We start from the raw sequence: 23,305 nt of genomic DNA on the forward strand, positions 1-23,305 counted from the left end.
TTGAGCTATTTTTTTTTTTAATTTTTCACAAAGAGCTCTAGAAGGCAAGTAGTTTATCATCTCCCCTCCTTGAAACGACACAGCATGATAGACAGTGTAGGATGCTGGGATGTCGGCTCTTTCTTCTCTTCCAGAGTTCCTGCAGCAGGCCCCAGGGAACCCAAAGCAAGGCCCACACCATGTGTCCTCTGCAAATTGTAGGTGCTCAGTCCACACTCAGCAGCACCAGCACTGCTGGAGTCAGGGTCGTCTATCCAGGAGATCCCGCCTTGGCTTCCAAGATCCAGGGGGAGATCCACATGGGGGAATCCAGACAGGGTTTAACTTATAGAGACAAAGAACAGGTGCCATGGCCGGAGGCAAAGGTCTGTGACTGCAAAGGTCAAATATCTTGATGTAAAACTAGGGCGGAGGCAGGAATAATGAGGTCAAGGAGCCCCTGAATTGCTGAAGAGGTGACTTTTTAAAAACAAATGGCGGGGGCGGGGTTGCAGATCACAATGTTCACAACAAAAGAGCGCTGCTTGGGATCCCAGACCTGAGCAGGCAGAAGCAATGTCTGGGCTAACAGAGCCAGAACTTTATTCACAGTAGAACAGTCCTAATCTAAAATTCTAGAACTTAAGACCAATGTCTTTTAAGAATGAGAATCCATAAACCCATCAGGCCAGCTGACAGTAAAAGGGAAAAAAAAATGTTCTCTATTAAAACAAAACCACACAAAAGTCAACTCAATCTTTCTTCACTCCCAATATCCCTCCCACCCTATTAAAAAATATATATCATGAAAGCCAGGCACACTTGCACACACTCAAATATGCAAACAAAATGCAAAATACCCAAGGGAACCTTAGGGATCACCTAAGGGTTTTTCACTAGCTCCCCAGATGCTCTTTCTGTTTTTCTAGGAAAAAAAAAAAAAAAAAAGAGAGAGTCAGGCTCTGACAGGTATGTCAAAGCAGTAAAGATAGAAGTCGGCTGAGATCCCCTTCCTCAGCCTCCTTGCTTACTATCAGTGTGGAAGAATACGGGCAGTAAGTCAAGAAGGAAGGCTGAGACTGGTGTTCTTTGGCAGACAAGCTACCTCGTCCTGCAACCTGGAGGCCCTCTCCAGGAAGCACTAGGCTTGGTTCACGCAGCAGCCCTGCCCATGGGCTCTGCTCCAAAGCATGAAGCTCAGGAAGGGGGGTGTGGGGAGGGTATTTCTGGAGGCAAAGTTTCACTGCTTGCGGGGGGGAAAATGCAAACCTGAGGCAAACCATCATGAGAATCTGAGGAACACAGATTGTGGAGTTGGCAGGGAAGATGTAGCCCAACACTGCACTTTAGAGAAAATCAGTCTGTGAAGACAGCAGAGAGGTCATCTGCCCAGGATGCTATGAGAGCCTCCCTCATGGTTGGCCTAAATCAGTTGCTCAGTCCCCTGTTTCTGACCAAGGTCTGTCATCTGAAATGGAGAAGCATTTGTTTCCGGGTGATGAGACCCTCCCACTCAACAGGCCTCCCTTGAAAACGCCAGGCTGGGAAATGCAGGAGAACCAGATCGCACACTCACTGCTCCCTAGGGTGCTCTGAGAGCTTGAAAAATCTGTTTCTCTGCCTTATCCTACACACATTTCCCCCACATTTTGTAGAATAAATAACTCAAAATAGAAAAACTCAGGCAAGGACAGTTGCTGGCCTGAAAATGTGCTCTGCCTCTTAACAGTGACTCATTAAACTTACACTCACAATTCATTCCCAGGCTCGGGGGCGGAGGGGAGAGTGTGACGTGCAGTGGCAGCACAGGGACCCTGGGGACAGAAGTTAGACACCAGCCCTAACCCCTTATATATTAAATTTATCTTCATAAATAGAGCATCCTAACTCAAGTGACCACAATAGAAAAGGCCAAAGTCTGAGTTCTTGTTTTCTCAAATATCTACACAAACTTTCAAATATCTAATAAACTATACCCACATGGCAAAATCTCTGTATGAGAGCTTCAACTGCCATGATAGTCAAGGCCAAGTTCAGACAGACCCAAATACCCACCCATCCCTACTGGGTAATGAGATGAACAGCTAACTTTGGCTTATGACAGAATTCCTTTAAACCAAAGCCCAATAACTTTGATTTTAAATTATTTGATCCCCCTCCCCAATTACATACACAAGTTCTCAAGGTCATACCTATGATATAAAATGGGCCCACAAGACCAACAGATGTGGTCAGGTGGCTTGGCTACCTTGCCCACCCACTTACTGATGTGATTACCCTTCTCTTGGATGAGTCTCTGGGCCATACTGTTGATCCTTAATGTAGGAAGCAGTATCATCTGGATAATAAGCTGAAGGGCTCGGTGTCTACATTGAAGTTCATCTCGATGGTTGCCATAAAGCCTATCTTCTAGCCATCCTAGGAAATTTGGGTTAAGTTTCCCTATTATCCTCCCCTGTCAAGAATATATTAACTTTGCTCAATTACATCAGACCACTTTGGTTAGATGACTGTGGCCACTAAAAGAAACTGGAGCAAACAGATGAATAGCCCGTTAGAAAAAACCAAGGGTGGTGAATCCCCCATGGAGCCCTCAGAGCTCGTCCCTCGAAGGCACGGCATCCAAGGAGGTTGGCGATGGCAGGGCCTCTGTGTTCTTGGCATTGCGGTGGATGTGGCCTTGCTTCCGGGACTTCCAGGAATGTGTCCTGTCCCAGTCCGTGGCCACTGTCTCATTGTCCCAGATGGTCGAGGTCTCCGTGTCACTCAAGTAGCCTGGCTGGCCCGTGTAGTGTGTGGGGTAGATGAGCAAGGGTTCTGCCGAGAAGGCTTTCAAGTCCCTGGATTCATAGTACTCCTTGTACTCAGCTCTGCAAACAACAGGAGTAGGGGTGTGTGAGGGGGTAGGACACTTAGAGAACTGAGGGAAAGAGCATAGGGGCCTTGCTGCTTATCTCTTAACGTGTCATGGATGCCTTTGATTATTTTTAAAGTTGTGTCTTTTGTGGAAAAGTTTAGTCTACAAACACAATAAAAGTTTCTTTAAACGATTTCAGATGACCTAGACAAACACACAAAGAGAAACTTCAGTCAAGGTATTTCTGTTGTCTTTGGACGAACTCGTTTAAAAGACGGACTTCAGGTCTTGCTGTAAAAGCTAAGAGCTAAGCTCTGTTGGACCACAGTGATAGATAAATGTGATCACTGTGTGGCAAATGCCCTGTTCCTGGATTAATAAATTAGCTGAGATCTGAATGGCAGTGGTGGGATGAGTGAAACGGTGTCGGTTTGCAGGCATGCCAACTTGGCTTTGCAGCCCAGCTCCCTGTGAGTGTCAAGTGTTGGAGGACTTGGCCTTCTCTCCCTGCCACTGCCCGCCCCCCCCCCCCCCCGCCCCGCTCCAGGGCTCCTGTGCAGATATGAGGGGACATCTGCTTAGGTCCTAAATCAGTCCATGTACCATAGGTGTTAGTTTTCGTTCCGTTACAGGGATGATGGTTGACCTCCATATTCCTGCTAGGATGTAGGTATAAGGTCAGTTGCATCAAAGAGGGTGAGGGGCTCCATCTTTACTGAGTACAGGAGACAGAATGAGCAAGACACGGGACAGGAATTCTCAACCACTAAAATGAAGCCCATCTAGTAAGGAGATCACCCAGCAATTGAGAGAAGGAGCCGAGACTGGAACCTGGTCTCCTGCTCCATTAATGAATTTAGGAATCACTGATTGAGCAGCTATTATGTGTAGAGTTTGGACTAGGTTCTAAGGACACAGAGATGTAAGACTGTCCCTGTCTCAATGGGCTCACAGGTTACTGGGGAGACTGGACAGGTGAACCACCAATCTCCATGCCCTTTGATAAACACTAGGTCAGAGTAAGCTTCTGTGCTGTGGGAACCGTGAACATCACACTGCCTTCTTCCACAGACGCCCTGCTCAGGGACCACCTCCACCCTCCCTGAGCCTGTAACTCATCTCTATGATTGTGGGTCTCACAATATATCATGAGGTCTGAATTTCCTATGATTGTGGGTCTCACAATACATCATGAGGACTGTTCGTGAGTCTGAATTCCCAACCAGACCGTGAGCTCTGCAAGGAGGAGGATGCCTGCCTGGCCAACAAGTACATACGACAGACTGAGAAATGAACTGACGACCTTGAGGTGCTTAGGAAGATGACCTTCACCTTCAGGTGTATGAGTTTAAGGAAATAAGAAGATCAAAATAAGAAGAAGATCAAAATAATAAGAAGAAGATCGAAAACAAGGAGAGGACCGAGCATATTATTTCCAGTGAAACTACACACCGGGTATGACAGTGGACCCCTATGCAAAACTCATCGTTTCCACCTCATCTTCCCTATCTGTAAAAGGGGATAATCACTCAAGTCAGCCCCTCTGGGTCATGATTAGAGAAAGATCATTTAGGAAAGCAGTACATCTTTAGAAAATGTCATGCACTATTGAGAAGCTGAGTAGCAGAATATGTGAGAGGGCTGCGCCCAAGGGACGGGCAGGCAGTGCAGGGAGACTCACACGGGATGCTTGTTGTACATGATGGGCAGGAACTCATCTACTGGCAGCATCTTCCCAAAAGGATCAGCTCCGACGAGCTTCTGGGCTCCTTCCAGAGAGATGACATAGCCCAGCGTCCAATAGGAGTAGTCAGCTTCGACCAGATTTCCCACGTTGGGCACTGCTTTCTCTGGCTCTTTCACCTGCATCCTCTTTCTACCAATATAACTAAAAGGAAGTAGAAGAAGAAGAAAATCCCAGTTTGAATATTAGACATCCGTAAGAACAGGGCACAGGTTTACAGATACTTTTGAAAGCTTGGACCAGCTGTGTCTTATATTAAATGGATCATGCCACAAAGTGCATCCCATCACCAACCGTGACTGTCACCTGCCATTAATGGGGCCGTTTTCCTGGCTCCGTTTATCAACATCCCAACTGCTCTTGTCTAGCGCTGTGTTCCAGCCTGGCTGGAGCTGTAGAGAGACTACAAGATCTCACAGATCACTTCCCAAAGAGGGTTTGGGACTTCCAGCTGTGTTTACAGAGGTTGGAAATGGACAAAAAAGGCCAGATGTGGGAATCCTGAGTTTTTTGTTTTCAAGTCCCCAGAGTTTCAGCCTTCGATATTTTTCGGACAGCTCTCCAGATGCTAGCGGTAAACACAGGACAGAAGAGGCTGTGGGAAAGAAACAGTCTACAGTAAAAGACCTGGGAACCAGAGTGGCCCTGAATGGGTCCTTCCTGGGGAGAATGAATAAGAAAGCCTGCCTGGCTTCCTCCTCACACACACCTAGCTCTGCCCTCACTTTGTTCTGAGAAAAGCATGCAGGCAGGTCCTGTCCTCTTCAAACAACTTCTGCAACACAAGATATACCCTTAGCCATTCCAACTTTCCCGTCGTCTACTCACAGATCTGTGATCCGTGACTTTTGTCTGGAATCTGTTTGTTTTCCACTTGGCTGGGGCAAGTTCAGGAGGTGCCTGCTTCCTGCCTTGAGGTAAAGCCGACTTCCTCTATTTTGCCTTTAAACCATCTCTTTCATCCTGTAAAGGATTCCTCTTATCCAAACATCCGGGGGTTTGTAGAGGGAGCCTATGTCCACCTCAGTTCTTCTCAGGACATCAAACACCATATCTTTTCAGCCACTGTCCCCTCAGACTAAAGAGTCTAAATTTCTCTCATGTACCATCAAATGGAAGAGAAAGTCCCTCTGAGCACTTGAGATGTGACCCGAGGGACAGTCTCTACTCAACTGATTCATTTTACATAGTTTAAGTTGAGATTTTCAAATAAAATTGAAGATGTGTAAAATATTTTTTCCCTTTAACAAAATCGTTTCAGTAGGACAAGAAGGTGTTTATTGTAGCAGTTGAAAACTTGCATCTAGATTCAGATGTTTTGTAAGCATAAAATACACCCTGGATATTAAAGATGGTAGAAAGAACAATGTAGACTATCTCATTAATAAATACCAATTACATATTAAAGTAATAATATTTAGAGATGTTGGGTTAAATAAAATGTATTATTAATTTCACTTAATGTCTTTTTACCATTTGAATGGGATCACTAGGAAATTTTAAATCATGTATGTGGCTCAGGTTATATTACTGTTGGACAGCACTGCCTAGATCATTCCAATGGGTTAGTTTACTCTTCCCATTTCCTATTTCCTTTTTCTGGAGAAATGTCACATAGCAGCTGTGGACAGCTTATCAGATTTCATGTTTTGAGTTTCAGTAAAGTTTGTACCTTACATATTCATTTTAGAAAGAGATAAGTAAAAATATTGAAACCACTGCCATTTTTAATAGTATATAACTGACATAAATGGAATATTTTGACTTGATCAGTCTGTGAAATTTAGAAAAGATTTTTGTTTCTGTATCCCTATCATTTCCCGTATCCATATCCTTAGCCAACCACTCCTCTTTCTTGGATCTGTTGGAACTTGGTCCCAAGAAATATACCAGCTAAACTACAAGCGGACAAGGACATGTGCCTGTCATAAGCCTTGGATTCCCCAGGTTGAGTCCTCTGATTCTGAGGCTTAACTGAAAGTCGCCTTTGCACAGGTCATGTGAGTATAAAATGGCTTCCAGGCTCCATGCCTATGAGGCGTAGTCACAGGCTGCAGAGCTATAGACTCAGAAAGGCTGAGGCGTGAGGACTTCTGGAGGATTACAGGAACAAACAAGGATCCTAAGGGACAGTGCAGAATCTAATCACATGGCTGACATCTGACAGGGAGCCAGTCTCTTTTTATTACCCAGTACTGATTTCTGGGTCTATTCCCCCATGGATTAGTTCAGCCATCACTGGGTTTCTTTTGGGCTCAGAATGGTATGTTTTTTGAGAGGACAAATATTCCAGCTGGGCCCATAGTTAAGTTTCCCTCTGAGGATGGGAGGAGTAAGGACAGCTTGCCTGTTGCCACTCCAAATGAACAGGCTTTGATTTGATGAAATTGCCTTTGACACACAGCTGGGAAGCCAACGTAATGCTTGGGAACGTTCTGCCTCATTAGAGAGAAGTAAAAAGTATCATCTGGTTTAAAAAGAAAATGAAGGGAGAGGGAGAGACAGAGAGAGAAGGGGGAGAGAGAGGGAGACAGGGAAATAGAGGAGAGAGAGAGAGAGAGAGAGAGAGAGAAAGAGAGAGACTTAATTCCCAGAGGCAGCTACCAAAGCATTGACTACATGTCAACTCAGAACCAGCATTATCCTGGTAAGCTGGTTTTCCTATGGCAGCCTCTGACCCTCCATCAAACCCAGCTCAGTGCTCTTACTGTGTGCACTGCACACTGCCCTTCCCAAGAGAGGCACTCTTAGGCTGACCTTCAGCCCCCATACTGTCAGAGGCTACAGAGGAAACCTGCTCTCAAGTGTGACACAGGACTCCTGCTCTTGAATGAATGCCTCGTCCTCTCTTTTCACACGTCTCCGTGCATCTGTTGCCTCACTGGTGGGATTTCTGCCGTGCTCTCATGTGAGCACTCAATCTGAAGACCCCTGACCTGCAGGCAGTCTCCAAGTCTCGCAAACCATCTTCCATAGTTTCTTTCTCAGCCTGCAGAGTGTATAGATGCAGAAACCAGGGTCTGTTCTCCACTCACTTCTTGTTTCTGGGAACATTTATGGAGAGAAAACCAGGAAAGTGGAAAGCTGTGCTGTATCTCCTATCAACTGGGGAGGTGGGGCCCGCTGCCCCCTGGAAAGGACTGTGTCCTCTCAGTGCTCTAGGATAAGCTTGTCTTGTCACTCACATCAGTTCCCAGTCCAGCTGAGCCTGGTCGATGTCATCCATCAGCTTCATCAGCTTTTTCTTAAACTGATGTTCAAAGCGCACGTCATCCTCAATAACAAGAGTCTTTTCCAGCTCGCGGTCAATTACCTGTAAAGGGCATCAGTGGGAAGATACCCTATGAGAAGTCCAATATCTATTTTTTATTAGGTAAATACATATTAAAAAGTCAAGAATATAGTAGCACAGTAGGTAATAGCTCATAACTGGAATCTAAGCAAATGCCATCCGATAGCTGAATGGTTACATAAACGGGGTGTTTACTTACAGCACTGAGAATGTATGATATACAATTAAATGCAATGTTATAGATGAATCTCACAAATGAAAAGATACTGCAAGGATATACCTCAATACCCTATGTAGTTCCATGCATGTAAACAAAACTACAAAAGCAGACAAAACTATTCTATGCTATTAGAAGTCAAATGGTGATTATCCCTGGGGACTGTTCCCTTGAAGGACATACAGAGAGGGTGCTTCTGGAGAGCTGGCAACCTGTTTCTTGATCTGGGTACCAGTTAGCATGGCTGTATTGTTGTTCGGTTTGTGAAATTTCATTGGCCTGTATTTTACGCTCTATCTAATTTTATACATATCTATTACATTTCACTTAAATTTTAAAGAAAAAAAAAGATAGCATAGACTGGGTCATTCAAAGAGAGAAGGCATTCAGAGGCCCTTCCTTTAGGGACTTTCTCTTTTCTTGTGGGAACTGACCCTTAATCAAGACTCCACACACCAATCCCTCCCTCCATCAATGACTGTTCTCTAAGCCATGGTTTCAAGTCCTGGCTTTGCCACTTCTTGTGAAGATATTTAATTTAATGTCTTTAAGTATTTAGTTATTTTCTCTTGGGTAAAATGGGTCCAGGCCTCTTGATCCACTTCATATGATTTCTGTGTGACGCCTCGTATGAGATCATCTAATAAACAATGGCATGCTAGATACGTACAATACCAGGCATTCCTACTAAGGATAAGGATGCATCAATAGAAGCGTAGCCTCCTGAAAAATGGCATCTTCCCCTGTCATCATCCCAGCGGCAATAAGGCTACCCTTGCCTGTTTGTTGCTGGCCTATGTCAGAGAGAGGAAGAAGGCAACAGAAACTTCCAAGCATACTTCTAGAAGAGTTACGGGGTCCACTTCATATCTGGCCCGAACTCACCTACAAAGTCCCACTCTCCTTCCTCCTCATTACAAAAATGCATATCTAAATAAAGCATCATTGTGGCACCTGGGTGGCTCAGTCAGTTGAGCATCTGACTCTTGATTTCAGCTCAGGTCCTGATCCCAGGTTTATGGGACTGAGCTCTGCATTGAGCTCCACGCTAAGCACAGAGCCTGCTTAAGACTTACTTTCTCTCTCTCTCTCTCTCTCTCTCTCTCTCTCCCCTGCCCATGCTTTCTCATAAATAAATAAAGCAAGCAAGCAAGCAAGCAAGCATTATTTACCTCTTTCCAGACAGAGTAGTGGCTAAGAAAGCAGCCGATTTCACCCCTGGTTAGAGGCCTGGAAGAATAGGGATCTCGATATCCAGGCAGCATTTCAATATTCAGGGCTTTCAGCTGGCTTGTGTTAAGTGCCCTGCATGAGAGAGACCATGTCTGAAAATCAACAAGTTGAGATGTCCCCACCACAAAAGGCAGAAAGAGAGCGTTCCGGATGTTCCCCAGAGCCTTTCTGCACATTGAGGAAGACTTCTCACGTTTCCCATCAATCCTCAGGAGCTCATCAGGGTTAATGTGTCATGGCAGCATTACAAGCTTTTGGGAAGACAAGAGGGTATGTTATGCATAGTGTATCCTTCACAATTGCCAATGTACTTCTAAGTATCACCAGGTTTTTGACAGCTTTGAGAAAGTATTTTCTTAATGAAGGAAGGTGGCTAATGGCATTAAATACTAAAGAGGATGAAGACAGGAAGGAACTATGTACAGTATCTTTCCTTTGGACGTTTTTGTTTGTTTTTTTTTTTTTTTTCAAAAAAGATTAAGAACAAAAATAGTGGAGATAATCTTGTGAGCAGAAAGAGAGAAGTGACTCACTACATATATAGTGTTCTCAATAAGATTAACAGCTGATTCTCAGAAACCATGGAGCCCACAAGGCAGTAGGTTGACCTATTGAGAGTGCTACCTGAAAAAGCCAAAAATTCTGTATCTATTCGAGCTGTCCTTCAAAAATGAAGAATAAATTAAAATATTTCCAGATTAACAAAAACTGAGGGTTCATCACTAGCAGATCTCTACCAGAAATGCCAAAGAAGTTCTCATGCCAACATGAAAGGAAATTAGAGAGTGATAAGGATCCATATAAAGAAATAATGAGCATGGGGATATGTAACTGCATAGGTAAATATAAATGACAGCATAAGTGTTTTTCATTTATAACTCTTTCTTCTCTTACCTGATTTAAATCAAAGCTGCATATAAGTCTGTGTTAACGGGCGTATAATGTAGAAAGAAGTAATTTGTTTGGCAACAATAGAACAAAGGAGGGGGAAAAGAATGAAGCAATATAAGAAGCTAAGTTTTTGTATGCCACTGAAATTAAGTTGCTTTTTTTATCGAAATATAATTGACATATAACATAGGTTTCCAGCATATACCATAATGACTTGGTATTTGTATATATTATGAAATGATCAACACAATGTCTAGTTAGCATTCATCACCTCACATAGTTACAACTTTTTTATCTTGTGATCACGAGAACTTTGTAGATCTATTCTCTTAGCAACTGTCAAATATGCAATACAATATTGTTGTATTGTTAACTATACTCATCATGGTGTACATCTCCATGACTTGTTTATGACTTAAGGTTTGTACCTTTCCACTCCTTTTACCCATTTTATCCACCTTCCAATACTGCCTCTGGTAATCACCAATCTGTCCTCTATATGTATGAATTTGGTTTTATTTCCTCTTTAGATCCTACATATAAATGAGACCATATGTATGGTATTTGTCTTTTCCTGTCTGACTTATTCTACTTAGCATAATGCCTTGAAAATCCATCTATGTTGTTAAAAATGACGGCTTCCTTTTCAAATGGATGAATAAAATTTAATTGTATATATTTATATGTGCCACATCCATTCACTCACCTGTTGGACTCTTAGGTTGGCTCTTGTAAATAATGCTGCAATGAACATGGGGTGCATTTTTTTTTAGTTCATCTTTTCATTTTCTTTGGATAAATACTCAAAAGTAGAATTGCTGAATTATATGGTAGCTCTATTTTTAATTTTTTTTCAATATATGAAGTTTATTGTCAAATAGGTTTCCATACAACACCCAGTGCTCATCCCAAAAGGTGCCCTCCTCAATACCCATCACCCACCCTTCCCTCCCTCCCACCCCCCTCTATTTTTAATTTTTTGAGGAACCTCCATACTGTTTTCCACAGTGGCTGCACCAATTTACATTCCTACCAACAGACCATCAGTGTTCCCTTTTCTCTACATCCTTGTCAACACTTGTTATTTCTTGTCTTTTTGATAATAGCCATTCTAATACGGGTGAGGTGATATCTCATTGAGGTTTTAATTTGCATTCCCCTGATAATTAGAAATGTTGAGTACCTTTTTTTTTTTTTAATTTTTTTTTTCCAACGTTTATTTATTTTTGGGACAGAGAGAGACAGAGCATGAACGGGGGAGGGGCAGAGAGAGGGAGACACAGAATCGGAAACAGGCTCCAGGCTCTGAGCCATCAGCCCAGAGCCTGACGCGGGGCTCGAACTCACGGACCGCAAGATCGTGACCTGGCTGAAGTCGGACGCTTAACCGACTGCGCCACCCAGGCGCCCCTTGAGTACCTTTTAATGTACCTGTTGACCATCTACATCTTCTTTGGAAAAATATCTACTTAGATCTCTGCCCATTCTTTAATCAAGCTGTTTGGTTGTTGCTGTTGTTGTTGTTGTTGTTGTTGCTTTTGCTATTGAGTTGAATGAGTTCTTTATATATTGTAGAAATTAACTCCTTATCAGATATAGAATTTTTAATATATTGAATATTTTCAAATATTTCATAAGTTGATGATTTTTCAAATATTTTCTCCATTAGGTGGGTTGTTTTTTCATTTCATTGATAGTTTCTTTTGTCATGTTGTCCCACTTGTTTATTTTTGCTTTTGGCATCAAATCCCAAAAAAAGCATTGGCATGACTGATGTCTAGGAGCATATTCCCTATGTTGTCTTCTAGGAGGTTGGTATTAATATAAACTAGATTACTATAAATCAAAATGTTAATTGCAATCTCCATGGCAATCACTGAGAAAATAACTTTAAAAAATGTAGTAAAAGTGGGGCGCCTGGGTGGCACAGTCGGTTAAGCGTCCGACTTCAGCCAGGTCACGATCTCGCAGTCCGTGAGTTCGAGCCCCGCGTCGGGCTCTGGGCTGATGGCTCAGAGCCTGGAGCCTGTTTCCGATTCTGTGTCTCCCTCTCTCTCTGCCCCTCCCCCGTTCATGCTCTGTGTCTCTCTGTCCCAAAAATAAATAAACGTTGAAAAAAAAAATTTTTTAAAAAAATGTAGTAAAAGAAACAAAGGAATTAAAATGGTAGAGTAGAAGGTATCTTTTTAATACAAAAAGGCAATAATGAAAAACAGAAGAATAAAAAGATGTAAAACATATAGAAAACAAATGGAAAATGGCAGATATAAATCCTACTTTATCAGTAATTACATTAAATATGAATGGATCAAACCCCACAATCAAAGACAGAGCTTAGCAGAATGGGTTTTTAGGAACATGATTCAACTATGCTGTCTACAAGAGACAGGCTAGATTTAAAGGTATGAATAGGTTCAAAGTGAAAGGATGAAAAAAGATATACTATGTAACCAGTAACCACAAGAGAGCTGCAGGAGCTATATTAATACCTGACAAAATAAACTTTTAAACAAAAGCAATTATTAGAGATAAGGAAAAACATTTTATAATTAAAAAAAAAGAATTGAGGCACCTGAGTGGCTTGGTCAATTAAGTGTCTGACTCTTGATTTTGGCTCAGGTCATGATCTCATGGTCATAAGACTGAGCCTCACGTTGGGCTCTGTGCTAGGTGTGAAGTCTGCTTGAGATTCTCTCTCCCTCTCCCTCTGCCCCCACTCCTGCTCATTCTGGTTCTCTCTCTCTCTCTTTCAAAAAAAAAATTAATCCATCAGAAAGACAAAAATTACAAATATATATGCACCTTACAACAGAGCAAAAACATAAAGCAAAAACTGAGAAGCTGAAGAAAGAAAGAGACTATTCAACCATAATACAGGGAGACTTCAATCACCCACTATCAATAATGAATAGAACAGGGGTGCCTGGGTGGCACAGTCGGTTAAGCGTCCGACTTCAGCCAGGTCACGATCTCGCGGTCTGTGAGTTCGAGCCCCGCTTCAGGCTCTGGGCTGACGGCTCAGAGCCTGGAGCCTGTTTCCGATTCTGTGTCTCCCTCTCTCTCTGCCCCTCCCCCGTTCATGCTCTGTGTCTCTCTGTCCCAAAAATAAATAAACGTTGAAACAAAAATTAAAAAAAAAATAATGAATAGAACAACTAGGCAGGAGAACAACAAATAAAGAGAAGACTTAAAAATACTACAAACCAGCTAGACCTGACAGATATCTATAGAACATTCCACCTGACAGTAGCAAAATACACCTTCTTCTCAAGTGCACATGCAACATTCTCTAAGAAAAACCATGAAAAACATATAGATCATGAATTAAGCCTCAATACACTTCAAAGGATTGAAATCATATAAGGCATGTTCTCCAACCACAATGGAATGAATGTATTTTTTTTTTTTCAACGTTTATTTATTTTTGGGACAGAGAGAGACAGAGCATGAACGGGGGAGGGGCAGAGAGAGAGGGAGACACAGAATCGGAAACAGGCTCCAGGCTCTGAGCCATCAGCCCAGAGCCCGACGAGGGGCTCGAACTCACGGACCGCGAGATCGTGACCTGGCTGAAGTCGGACTCTTAACCGACTGCGCCACCCAGGCGCCCCTCACAATGGAATGAATTTAAAAGTCAATAACAAAAGGAAGCTTGGAAAATTCACAGATATGTGAAATTAAACAACACACTGCTAAATAGCTAATGGGTCAAAGAAGAAATCACGAAGGAAATGAAAAAATGTTTTGAGATAAATGAAAATGAAAACACAGCATATCAAAACTTACACGATGGGCTTGGTGTAGTATTTGGAGGGCTAGTTATAGCTATAAATGCCTACATTAAAAAAGAATACCTCAAATAATAATCTGATCTAAGTAATCCATTTAGAGAAATTAGGAAAAGAATGGCAAACTAAACCCAAAGTAAGCAGAAGGAAAAAATATAGACTACAGTGGAAATAAGTGGATGGAGAATAGAAAAACAAAAGAGAAAATCAACAAAACCAAAAGTTGGTTCTTTGAAAAGATCAACAAAATTGATAGCCTTTAGCTAAGCTGATCAAGAAAAAAAAAGGTAGACTCAAATTATTAAAATGAGGAACGAAAGGTGAACAACCCCCTACTGACCTTATCAAAATAAAAGGATTATAAGATAATACTATGAACAACTGTATGCCAACAACTTAGATAACCTAGATAAAACTGACAAATTGCTAGAAAGTTACAAACCACAGACTCAAAAAGGAATGGACATTCTGAATACACCTAAAACAAGTAAAGCAGCTGAGTTAGTAATAAAATTTTCCAGAAAGAAAGACACACAATCAGCTAGTTTCTTTGGGGAATTTTGCCAAACACCTAAAGAATTTAACACCAATATTTCACAAAATTTCCAAAAAGTTTCAAAACTCTTCCAAAGAAGAGGTGGGAACAATGAAGCCAGTATTATCCTGATACTGATAACAAAACCAGAAAAAGACATCATAGGAAAACTATAGGCCAATATTCCTTATAAATAGAGATCCAAGATTCTCAAGAAAATACTAGCAAACAGAATCCAGCAATGTATAAAAAGCATTGTACACCATGGCCAAGTAGGATTTATTCCAGGATTGTGAGGTTGGTTTAACATATGAAAATCAATCAATATAATGCACCTTATCAATAGACAAAAATGATCACATGACTATATGATCATCTCAATAGACACAGAAAAAGCATCAACAAAACCCAACTGTATATGGATTGAAAAATGGATTGACACATACGTCAGTGGAACTAAATTGAGAATCTAGAAATGAAGTCTTACATTTATGGCCAATTGATTTTGACAAGGGTGATAAGACAATTCAAGGGAGGCAAGAATAATCTTTTTAACAAATGGTGCAGGGGTGCCCAAACTATGTGCAAAAGAAGGAATCTGAATCTCTACCTCACACCATATAAAAAACTAACTCAAAATGGAGCAAAAATGGAGTATGTAGGAGATATAACAGATAAAACTGTAAAACTTTTATAAGAAAAGATAGAAATAAGTCTTTGTGACTTTCGATTTGGCAGTGGATTCTTAGATATGACACCAAAAGCATAAGCAACAACAAAAATATTTACTGGGCTTCATCAAAATTAAAAACTTTTGAGTTGCAATGGACGCCATTATGAACTGAAAAGATAACACACAGAATGGTAGAAAATATTTGCAAATTATATAGCTGACAAGAGATTTGTATGCCGAATACATAAAGAACTCTCACAACTCAACTAGTTAGTTTCCCCTGGTCCTTGTGGCCTATAAATAAAACCTGGGCTCTTAGGTATTTGAAGCAGTGGTTCCCAAACTCTAGTGCACCAAAGAACAGGGTTGCAAGATTTAGCATGTAAAACAGAATATCCAGTCAAATTTAAATTTCATATAAACAACGAATAATTTCTTAGTGTAAGTAAGCCCAAGCAATATTTGTGACAAATTTAACTGAGTATCCTATATTTTATGTGGCAAACTTACTCAAGAATCACCTTGAGGCTTCTTAGATTCCTAGCCCCAGTCCTGAGATCATGATTAAGCAACCCTGAGATGGGACTCGGGAAGCTCTTCTCTTAACCATCCCCTAAGGATTCTGACACGCGTATCCAGGCCACATTTTGAGAAACATTGATGAAATTCTCCAGAAGTGATAAGAAACTTCACAATAGCTTCTAGCCATACTCCTTAGAGCCATTCATATGCCAAACTAACATACAACATGGAATGTAAATTTTGCAAAAATCTATACCTTGAACTAAAGTGTCAAATAAAAGGACAAAGGAGAGCAAAATAAAACAAAATAATAAACAAAAGCAATAACAAAACTCTTGCAGGAATTCAACCAAGTTCCCATTGTGACTTTCCTGCCATACTCCTGGGAAATGTGATCAGCCCAGTCAGGCTATGGCAAGCATCTCAAGCAACAGGATATACAGATCGTTATGCATTTGTCCTCATTATTTTCTTTCGTTATGCATTATTCCTCATATTTTCTTCATGTCACCCAAGTTTGGACACTTTGCTCTAACCACATTTGCAAGGGTTCAACAAAAAACCCAACCCACTTTCCATCCACAGCCTCGACAATCTTGACCTCAATTTCCTGCTCATACAGGGTGCGTAACATCCGGTCCCGTCTGTCCTTTCTGCGCTTGAGGTTGATCATGAAAATCTAATGCAGGAAGAGAAAAAGGAAAAGAAACACAAGTCTTATCTTAGGCAGTATGGAAAGTTAAGTAAATGTAAGGACCAAAGTTTCAGTTAGAATAAGGAGTGGAGAAAATAGGGAAAACCGTGATGAAGGTTTGTTTATATTTCATATCAAGTCAAATGATATCATCCAAACAGAGTTACGTTCAAAACTTAGCCATGTGCAGTGACTTCACCCTCTCTTTGTTTCTTTTGTTGGTGGACATGTTTGCCCTGCTTTTGAGACAGGAAAGTTCAAAACGTTGCTCTTCTGGAGGCCAAAGGTGAATTAAACCCAAAACATATAAGACTCAGAGGTAGGAGGTAGGTAGTTTGGCAAGTATGTTAGATTTTTCCCTGACGATCATTTACTAAATGTTTGCTTTAGCCTGGTCCCTATGTCTCAGTTTCCTCATCTGTAAAACTGGGGTGATACTGCTCTTATCTCATGGGCACTAAATAATAGCTATTCTTTGAGTTTATACCCACTGTAATACATTTCAAGTCATTCAAAGAATGAGGAAAACTAATCTTAACACGTCCCTTTTATTTCTAATTATCAAGGTCTCAATTTTAGTAGCTTCTTTGCCAGAATTTTTCAGAATTGAATTGAGAATTGCCAAAACTCCCCTAGAGACACGAGAGTTTTTCTGAAAGAAGTAAAGAGAAGGGGCCCTACTCTTGGGGGTAGTAGCCCTTTGAGGAATGGAGAAATGTAAAGACATCATCTCCACATCATACTAGTCCATGAAATCCCCCAAAATATGCGCTCAGATTTCTTTCCATGAGGGCTGGGTCCACCTGTAGCCTCTCACGTGAGTCCCTAAATTCCTGGTGGCTGTCCTAAACACATGCATATCATGAAGCCACTGCAGAGCGTTATGGGTAGTGAAACTGTCCTGACTATTCCCAGATTTAAGGAGCCACAGAAGTACCTAAAGACTCACGAATGCTATTACAAGTAAATATGAGTTTTCATAATGTCCTTTTGCTATAAGCAGTAATAAACTTACTTTGAACATTAAACTAGTCCTCTGAGAGTGGGAGATTTCAGCTGTCTGTAAGAAATACTGATGAGGGGGAGCCTAGGTGGCTCAGTCGGTTGAGCGTCCGACTTCAGCTCAGGTCATGGTCTCATGATTCATGAGCTTGAGCCCCATATCGGGCTCTGCACTGGCAGCTCAGAGCCTGGAGCCTGCTTCGGATTCTGTGTGTGTGTGTCTCTCTCTCTGCTCCTCTCCTGCTCGTGCTCTGTCTCTTTCTCTCAAAAATGGAAAAACGTTAAAAAAAAAAAAAAAAGAAATACTGATGAGGAGAAACCTGAAGGAATAAGTGGGATGACTTTGGCTTCAGCCTGACTAGCCCACCCAAATGGCTCTGAGGAAGACATTTAATGCTTCCGGGTCCAGTTCCCTTGTTTGTAAGAAGAGGGAGTTGAACAACCTCATCTCTCAAGTACAACACTGATTAAAATGTCTATGATATGTGGTTTAGGTAAAGCTCGCTTTATGCTGTGTCCAGAATAAAGAAGAGACTATGTCTTGTAACCAGCTGGGGTTCAGACTTTACTGGGGGCAAAGCTGTGGTTCACATAGCCTTTTAATGTAATCATCAACATGTTCTATGTTTTACTGGATCAAAAGCTACACTAACTAAACATTCAACCTCTCCTTACAAAACATTCTCACTTCCATCCCTTTATAAAGCACTGGGCAAAGAAACTGATGGGAAAACAAGATGTCCCCTTTGAAGAAATTATCCACCTGAGTTAAGGCAAAGCAAATTGGGTGCATCGTGATTTCATTACTTCTCTTATCTACATAACTGGGTAATTATTTTTTTTTAAACATCATTTCTGTGGTGACTCTAACTTGCCTTGTTACTTGGGACTTTATAACTTAATAGATTGTGTTCTTTCACATTTCGTGTTCTTCCTGTTTAGAGGCACACCTTGACGGGCCATGTTTCATCCCATGATTTTAAAAGATACGGAAAGGAAGGGGTATTTCCTCATGTGTACACACGGAGCTACCTGAGGCCACTCCGGCAGAACAAAAATGAGCCCAAACAAAACAAAAACTGAACAGATATGCAACAAAAAGTTGCCTCAAACCAGAGACCTCTAGTCTGGGAAGACTTTAGTAAATAATAATTCAGTCCCAGTTTTCTGCCAGGACAAGTGCAATAAAAATTGTAGCCATGAAGAAAAAACACAGACGGCTTGCTCATACTTAGTGAACAGCAAACAGAGAGAGAGCTACATAGCCAAATGCAGCCCAGACACCACCACAAGGGAGTACTGGGAGAAAGAAAAAGGTCCCTGAAAATCCCCTTTTCTACCATCTTATCTCTGTTCTAGAGCCCAGGGTAATCACTTCCTATATCTATATCCCTTCCTAGAATTGGAATTTTCCAGAAGGCTTCTAGGGGTAACCCAGTCCTTATACGCACATCCAAATGGGAAGACCAGAGCTAGAAGATCCTGGTTTTGTTCCATTTGATCTCTTTTGCTTCAGTCCGCATAGGAATGTGTTGAAAATGAATATATACAAAGACACTCGGGTTCTCTCACCTAGAGAACCGAGGGCTGATGAGAGTTATAGGAAAGGACGCCTCTAGTAAGATGTAGAAGCTGGTACGGTGTGTGATGTGGACCAACTTTCCTGCAGCCTGATTGTTTTAAAGAATTCTTTGTACTTCATTCTGATTCCTCTCTACCACATTAAAGTCATCTCTTCCCATGCTGCCCTCGGTGAAAACAGCATCACAGCCGCTAAGTCTTTTCCACTTAATATTCATGAAATACTCCCTCCCATTCCTGAAGTCCAGATCCCCATCGGTTTTACAGAAGAAATACCAATTCCCATCCCAGCAGCTTGTAGACGGCTGTACTTTGGGGACATGTACTACACAGCACAGGATGATGAACAAGGCTTTTTCTTGCCATGGAGCTGTGGCAGTGAGCACAGAGCACAAAGCTTGGCCTACAACACATCCAGAATCCATGGAAAAATTCCATCTCAGTTTGTGGATTCCTGAGGCACTGCCCTAATCTCTAGATCATCAAGCTCTTGAAGACTGATCAGCAGCCACGTGACATAAGGGACCCACAAAGGATTCGATGACTTGGAGGCACACTTCCGTCATTCCCAAGTAGCCTGTTGTGTGCGTTACCGAGAGAGGCATCACTTTATATTCTTGCTTCCTTCTTCATGCAATCAAAACTTCATAATAGGGACACCTGGGTGGCTCAGTCGGTTTAACTTCCAACTCTTGAATTTGGTTCAGGTCATGATCTTGTGGTTCATGGGATCGAACCCCGCATGGGATTCTCTCTCACTCTCTCGCTCTCTCTCTGCTCCTCCCCCACTCATTTTCTCTCTCTCAAAAATAAATCAATTAATTAAAAAACAAACAAGCAAAAACTTTATATTAAATAAGGCCCTTGGAGTGCTATTATGAAGTGCTTGCCCACGGCAAGGCAGAATTTTACTATAGGTTTCTTTTTTCTTTTTATTTTCCTCTCAACCCTACCCTCAATCTTTGTCCATGGAAGAAGAGCACAGAGAAAATAAAGCACAGACTATTCCAGAATGGTTTCCATCCACTCAGAATGAAGTTAAGGTCCTCCAATACCTAAAACATATACCCTCTTACCTGACCCTTGAATCTTGATTGAAAGGTTTACAAAATATAGCAATATATGCTCCTAGAAAATATATAATTGCACTCAGGACTAAACAGTAACATCTTTCTAACTCAATGATTAATTCACTTTACCATGATGCTCCTTTAAAAAACTTTTTTTTTTTTTAATTTGGATATAGTTGACACACAATATTACCTTAGTTCCAGGTGTGTACGATGCTCGGTTTTTAAGATAAGAAAGCTGAGCTGCAACAAAACGGAGTCATTTTCCCAAGACCTCAATGCCTTTTCAGCAGCCAGGTCAGTCTTGCTGGCTCTCAAATGTGTCATCAGGCTTGTGCTCTAATACAAACGTGTAAGCACGCCACATACATGCACACGTGTGCACGTGCACACACAGACACCTTTCCTACCTCATCAAATCCCATCTTGTCTGGATATTTAGGGACAACGGAAACAAACTGGGAGGGTTCCATTGGAGGACGGTCAACTGGAAGACACAAGAAGCACACAGAGCACTCTGTTAGCGAAAGGCTCAGAGAACAGAATTCCATCCACACATCTGATGTCTAGGAACACCACCTGGATGTCCGGGACAGGGGGTAACCACTCAGCAGTTCTCCAGGACTGAGTGGCTACACAGGAACCCTAATGGTCAGGGTTTCAAGAACACTTATTTATATGCAGACTGGAATATTCGCCCCATTTCCCTTAAGGGTAAAGATTAAGGGTGAAGGCTCTGGAGTCAGATGACCTGAATCCAAACCTTGGTCTGTGAAGGTCTGGAAGAGTTAGTTAAGTGTCCTCTCCAAACCTGTTTCTTCACGTGTTAAATCAAAATAATAAAAGTGTATCTCTTAGGGTGTAGTAAAATTTAAATGAGATCTGTATGCAAAGCACTCATCCCAGTAAATTAGCATAGTAAAAACTCAGTAACTTTCAAGCTATTACTTTACTGTGGCTTATAATGAAAGACCTCAGAACTGGGCCAGACTTCTTCTAAATAATGCTTTCTCTGTCTATTTTAAAGGGCCAAAGTCTGGGGCTATTTTTATCCCATCCAGGCAGGTTTAGCTACAGGTATGCAAAAGGTCCTTTATTTTAACACAAACTCGCCTCTGGGGGCCAAACCACATCCCCGCACTTGGTACAGGGCTCACAGGTAAATTTCCAGATGGGAGGGGCACTGCCTCTTAAGTAGTAAAAGATTTATTTATTTGATACTCCAAAAAAGTTCTCTTTGCGAACTACACATTTGAAAGCGGAAGCAACGCTGAGTGAGGAACCTGAAAAGGTCTTGAAGAATTTTAGAATTGTAAATTCAAAGTACTCATTTCGTTTTCCTTAAAGGGATAATAAAAAGAAAACCAAGTCAGAGCTGGTAACCGAGAGGTTGGAGTAACTGTTGGCGGTGGCCTTCACTACTACTCAGCAGTACCCATCTCCTCCATTCCGGGCCTAGGAGAGGAATCACTTCCTCACCCTTGAAATTGGTCATGGCCTTGTGAACTGCTGCTTCTCAGCTCTGCAAGCCCTTCCCCCTGCCCGCCCCCCACCACCCCAGCCCCACCACAATGGCCAGAGTAGCAGATGTTGATAAAGGAGAAATCCCACATTTGAAGTAGCCTAGAATGATGTGCTAACATATGCAGGACAGCCGCCCAGAAGGGCACCAGGACCACTGTAGACCTTGCATAAGAAGAAGTAAGCCGTTGCTGTATGCAGCCAGTGGAATTTTGTCACTGTTTGATATCCTAGCATAACCTCTTTACCCTTTTGACTGAGACACTGTCCATAGAGTATTGTTTGTTTAACTCATGCTTCCCTGGGACATTAAAGAGAAACCAGGACATCCAGTGTCACCTGTGATCAAATGACATGAAGTTCTAGAAGATGGTGAGACAGGTTTCCTAAACCAAACCCAACAGTTGTTGGTCTCATGACTTCAACCCTGACCCCTATGGTCACATTTCCGTGAGTACACAGTGCATGTGTTTCTGTTTCCACCGGGAGCCTAGAATATTTTGTTCCTTTCTGCTTTACCCCGCTCCTCATTAATTTTTTTTAAATCAACAAATATTGATCAAGGGGGCACCATGTACAGAGTTAGGCTTTTAAGAGAAAGAAACTTCACACACAAACTTCTTTTTGTTCACAATGTTGTTTGAGGAGCTGTCTGGCTCTCCCTCCTTGGGACTGGGAGTTGGGAGGGGTTTATATTTTGAGTTACCCTTTTCATGCTGTTGGTCTCTGTCTGGCACTCACATGGCTAGGTGGCTTTAACGTTTCAGCCAAAGAGACTGCCATTTTGCTTCCATCAAACATGGGTAGTCACTGCATTCACAGGACAAGTGTCCCCCCAAAGCCACAAGTGGCTAGCTCCTAGAAGCCACCATTGAGCAAAAATATGAGAACTATGCCTGGGTTTTGTCACTGAAGATAGAGCTAAGCCACTGGGAAAGACGGAATGATGCAAGCAAGACGTATAAAACTGACTATGCCAGGAGAAGGGATGTGTCCTTGTTTCATCAGAGTCGAAGGTAACCTGTACACCAGCTTCGGTTTGCGGTCGTTTCTGACGCCATCATTCCCAATTTATCAATCCCTCACTGAATCCCTCCCTAGACACAGTCCCCCACTGTACCACCAATTGGGAAAATATGCTTCTTTGGCTCCTAGATGGTTTCAAGATCTAGGAATAAGCATCATAGCTATTATTGTAGAGATCTTATTACTCACTGAACTCTGGGTTACACCCTCCACACATGTAATCCCAGTTATTTTAATCTTCACAACAGGTACTATGGGATAAGTATGAGTGTCCCTATTTTTACCGATAAAGAAACAAAGGCTTAAATATAACTTGCCTAGGGTCACAGAGCTGATAGAACTGGTAGGTGAACCGAAGTCTGACTCCTGGACCCTCGCCCCCACTCTGCCTGCCCCCAAAACTGGTCCTTGGTAGCCACTGGCATCAAGTTGGCCTTAGCAACTGGACTGAGTTCACAGTGGCTCAGTTAGCTAAGTCTTTGCTCCTGGGTGACCGATGCTTGTTGTCTTTTCTATAGTCCATACTGGGGCACACACCATCCAGTGTACAATGTACCAGCCCAGTCATGCAACCCGAAATCTCGGAGAGATTGTGCTTGCACCAAATCCTAACTAAATCATAATCATTTCATCATAATCCAAAAGTCGTCCTGAACTTCTTCAATTGCTGCAGTTACGAC

At 42.0% G+C, this 23,305-nt stretch overlaps 1 protein-coding gene across 2 annotated transcripts in view; it reads right to left on the reverse strand.

The window, feature by feature from the left end:
- The window catches only part of COLGALT2 (collagen beta(1-O)galactosyltransferase 2), a 113,075-nt gene continuing 89,770 nt past the window's right edge, over positions 1 to 23,305 (reverse strand). The window contains exons 7-12 of one of the 2 annotated variants that reach the window (XM_045452659.1): positions 20,489 to 20,565; positions 16,304 to 16,410; positions 9,262 to 9,394; positions 7,766 to 7,893; positions 4,518 to 4,724; positions 1 to 2,849 (exon numbers count right to left, since the gene is read on the reverse strand). In XM_045452659.1, the coding sequence (XP_045308615.1) occupies positions 2,573 to 2,849; positions 4,518 to 4,724; positions 7,766 to 7,893; positions 9,262 to 9,394; positions 16,304 to 16,410; positions 20,489 to 20,565 (929 nt within the window). In that variant the 3' untranslated portion in view covers positions 1 to 2,572. The other variant, XM_045452660.1, reaches the window with a different exon arrangement.

This window comes from Leopardus geoffroyi, chromosome C3 (assembly GCF_018350155.1).
Source record: "Leopardus geoffroyi isolate Oge1 chromosome C3, O.geoffroyi_Oge1_pat1.0, whole genome shotgun sequence".
NCBI lineage: Eukaryota > Metazoa > Chordata > Mammalia > Carnivora > Felidae > Leopardus > Leopardus geoffroyi.